Source organism: Triticum dicoccoides, chromosome 4B, assembly GCF_002162155.2.
Source record: "Triticum dicoccoides isolate Atlit2015 ecotype Zavitan chromosome 4B, WEW_v2.0, whole genome shotgun sequence".
NCBI classification, from domain to species: Eukaryota; Viridiplantae; Streptophyta; class Magnoliopsida; order Poales; family Poaceae; genus Triticum; species Triticum dicoccoides.
Window position 1 is genome coordinate 629,567,904 of NC_041387.1, and position 2,439 is coordinate 629,570,342.

Genomic DNA, 2,439 nt, shown 5'->3' on the forward strand with positions numbered 1-2,439 from the left:
TACATGACGAAATCATATTTCTCCGTCGGTCACCGTCAGGAGTGCCCGTCAAGGAAATGTTTCCTGCCGGTCCGCCGACACGTAAAACCAAGTTTCCCTGTCAAGCTATCTCCGTCGGCTTTCCCTGACGGGTGACTGACAGGAAATACTTTTCCTGTCGGCTTCGGCTCTTTTCCTGTTGGTTTCCAACCCACAAAAATATTGCGGTTTCTGGTACTGACCAGACAATACCCATGGGGTGAATTTGTCCCCCATCCCCGCTCCATGATGGGTAAATCCCTGCGGGTACTCGTCCCCACGTGGAATATTGCCATCTTGACCATCTCCCTCTCTGGTTGTTTTTCTCCCGGGAGCTTTTGGTTTCCATTAAACACTTCCTCATGTAATTGACCTTTGGTCACCCTGCCCGTTTTGAATGCATAAGGTAGACAATGGCCTGCCTTTTCTTTCAAAAAATAAATTGTCGCAACTTCTAATTCACCAGAATAGCAAATAGGTATCGACTCCACCTCTTTTAGACAAGAAGTCTACTATAGTGAAAATTGATGGCCAAGGGTAAGTTTAGAAGACTGTGTCGGTATAAAAGAGACGTGTATTATGATACGGAGGAAGTGCTAGAGTTAGAGTTGGAGGACAAACGAAAAGTAAAGATCAATTTGCACATGGCATCACATTAACATAAAACCTAGACAACACAGCGAAGCGCCATTATTTCAGTTTGTTACGTCATAGTTAATTCCATTGTTTTTCCAGAAGGCCAGCAGCTTTGCACACAAAATGACGCTAAACCTTACAATTTTCACGTATTATTTCTAGGCCAACCATTATGCCGATTACATTAACCGATAAAGTCTTGAGAAATAGTTTAGTTGGCCCTGGCAGTGACCATGGAGATGTTGGCATTACGGCCAAACCTAGCGACCTTGCAGTCGGTGGCAAAGATGTCGGATGAGACAAAGCTTGCTACACCCCCCATCACCGGCATGCTAGAACTCACGTTAAACTTGTTTATATAGTCGGGGCGGTAGGTTTGGCCGAGAACACCGTGAACATCGCCAGTCAGGTCATAGAACTTAAACCCAATGTCCAGATGTGCGAGACTATCATCCTCTGTCGCACCGTAGTTGTGAACACGCGAGTCCTCCTTCGTGATGGGCACCACTTTAGTCATGATGTCGAACACACCCTTAAGCTCAACCCTAACGTTGTTGGTCATGGAGATCCTCGTGACGGTCAGGCCGGGCACAACAGTGGACTGCCACTGTGCACCGATGTCACCAGCGACGTCAATCGGTGCTCCGTCAAAGGCCAACTCGAGGCGATCGACGTCATTGTTCCACTTGGCGGTCTTCTTGGCACCCACGTAGAGGCGGTGGTCGGCGAAGCGGACACCTACGGCCTGGATCCATGTGAAGTCGCGGCTCATGGACGGGTCGCGTTTGCCGATGAAGTGAGCGTTGATATGGAGGTCGGCATCAGAGACGACATAGAAATCCTGGTCCTTCGTGCCGTGGAAGTAGAAGTTATTGCCGTCAGCGCCAGTGAAGCGGGGGTCGCCGCAGATAAACCCAGGGTAGAAGTCACACACTTCAAGAAGGTTTTGTCGTTAGTATCATCATAAAATAGAACGTCACTACCGGTCTAGAGCATTATCATTGCAATAATTAAAACGTCGTGCATCTTCAGATGGATGTTGAGGTCTAAGACCGAATTGTCCTCGATCTACCATCATTTAAAGAAAAGGGCATGCATAGCTTGAGGCTAGGGAAAGATTGGGATGTCTCACAGCAGTATGTCTTGCAGGAGGAGCAGACAACAAAGCACTCCTCGGGACAGCGCTTAGGGCAGGTGGCCACGCAGGGGTGGAAGTCGCAGGTGAGAGTCTGAGCCCTCTTGCCGAACCGTCCAGGGTGGATCACGAGGGAGTTCGGGGGCAGCGGGCGGCGCGGCTGCGCTGCCGCAGAGGACACGGCGGCGCACAGCACCATCAGCACGGTGGCGACTGCTCCCATGCACGACATTGCTACGTACCCGGGGCCTGCGTGTGCTAGCTTAATTGGCTTATCTCTGTTCGCTAGTATGCATGTGGGGAGCTCGTTGTGAGTTTGATAAGATGGATGCCTGCGTTGCACAAGGGAATTTATAGGATGCGCGGGAGGATGTGATTGGTCGAAGCTGCGAAAGATGGTCATTGACTTATTGTTGCGCGCAACCCATGATGCATCCATGTGATTGACAACGTATGCACGTTTGGGAGATCGATCCTGGACGCAAAGCGACTGACATCGCTTAGCATCGCACCAACTAGAAGATCGAACGCCTACGTAAGCAGATTTGTCTACTAATTTCTCTGTTCGAGAGGAAACAATTAGGTTGCGCTTAAGCACACTTAGGTGCGGCCACAGCCAAATGCCTCGCCTAGAGCCTAAAAGAAGTCTA

General features: G+C 49.8%; 1 protein-coding gene across 1 annotated transcript; it reads right to left on the reverse strand.

Moving 5' to 3' along the window:
• Positions 1 to 743: 743 nt before the first annotated feature.
• Positions 744 to 2,084, reverse strand: LOC119294081. Its single transcript, XM_037572346.1, has 2 exons — positions 1,787 to 2,084; positions 744 to 1,587 (listed from the first exon to the last, which is right to left on the reverse strand). The coding sequence occupies exons 1-2, from the start codon at positions 2,019 to 2,021 to the stop codon at positions 866 to 868; spliced, it is 957 nt and encodes a 318-aa protein (XP_037428243.1). The 5' UTR covers positions 2,022 to 2,084; the 3' UTR covers positions 744 to 865.
• Between the last annotated feature and the right edge of the window lie 355 nt (positions 2,085 to 2,439).

What these genes read in the sequence shown, in the direction of transcription:
- LOC119294081 (XM_037572346.1), bottom strand. Translation starts at nt 2,021, where the DNA reads ATGTCGTGCATGGGAGCAGTCGCCACCGTGCTGATGGTGCTGTGCGCC. An exon ending in CTCCTGCAAGACATACTGCT is followed by an intron (nt 1,588 to 1,786) that starts GTGAGACATCCC and finishes ACCTTCTTGAAG; the next exon opens with TGTGTGACTTCTACCCTGGG.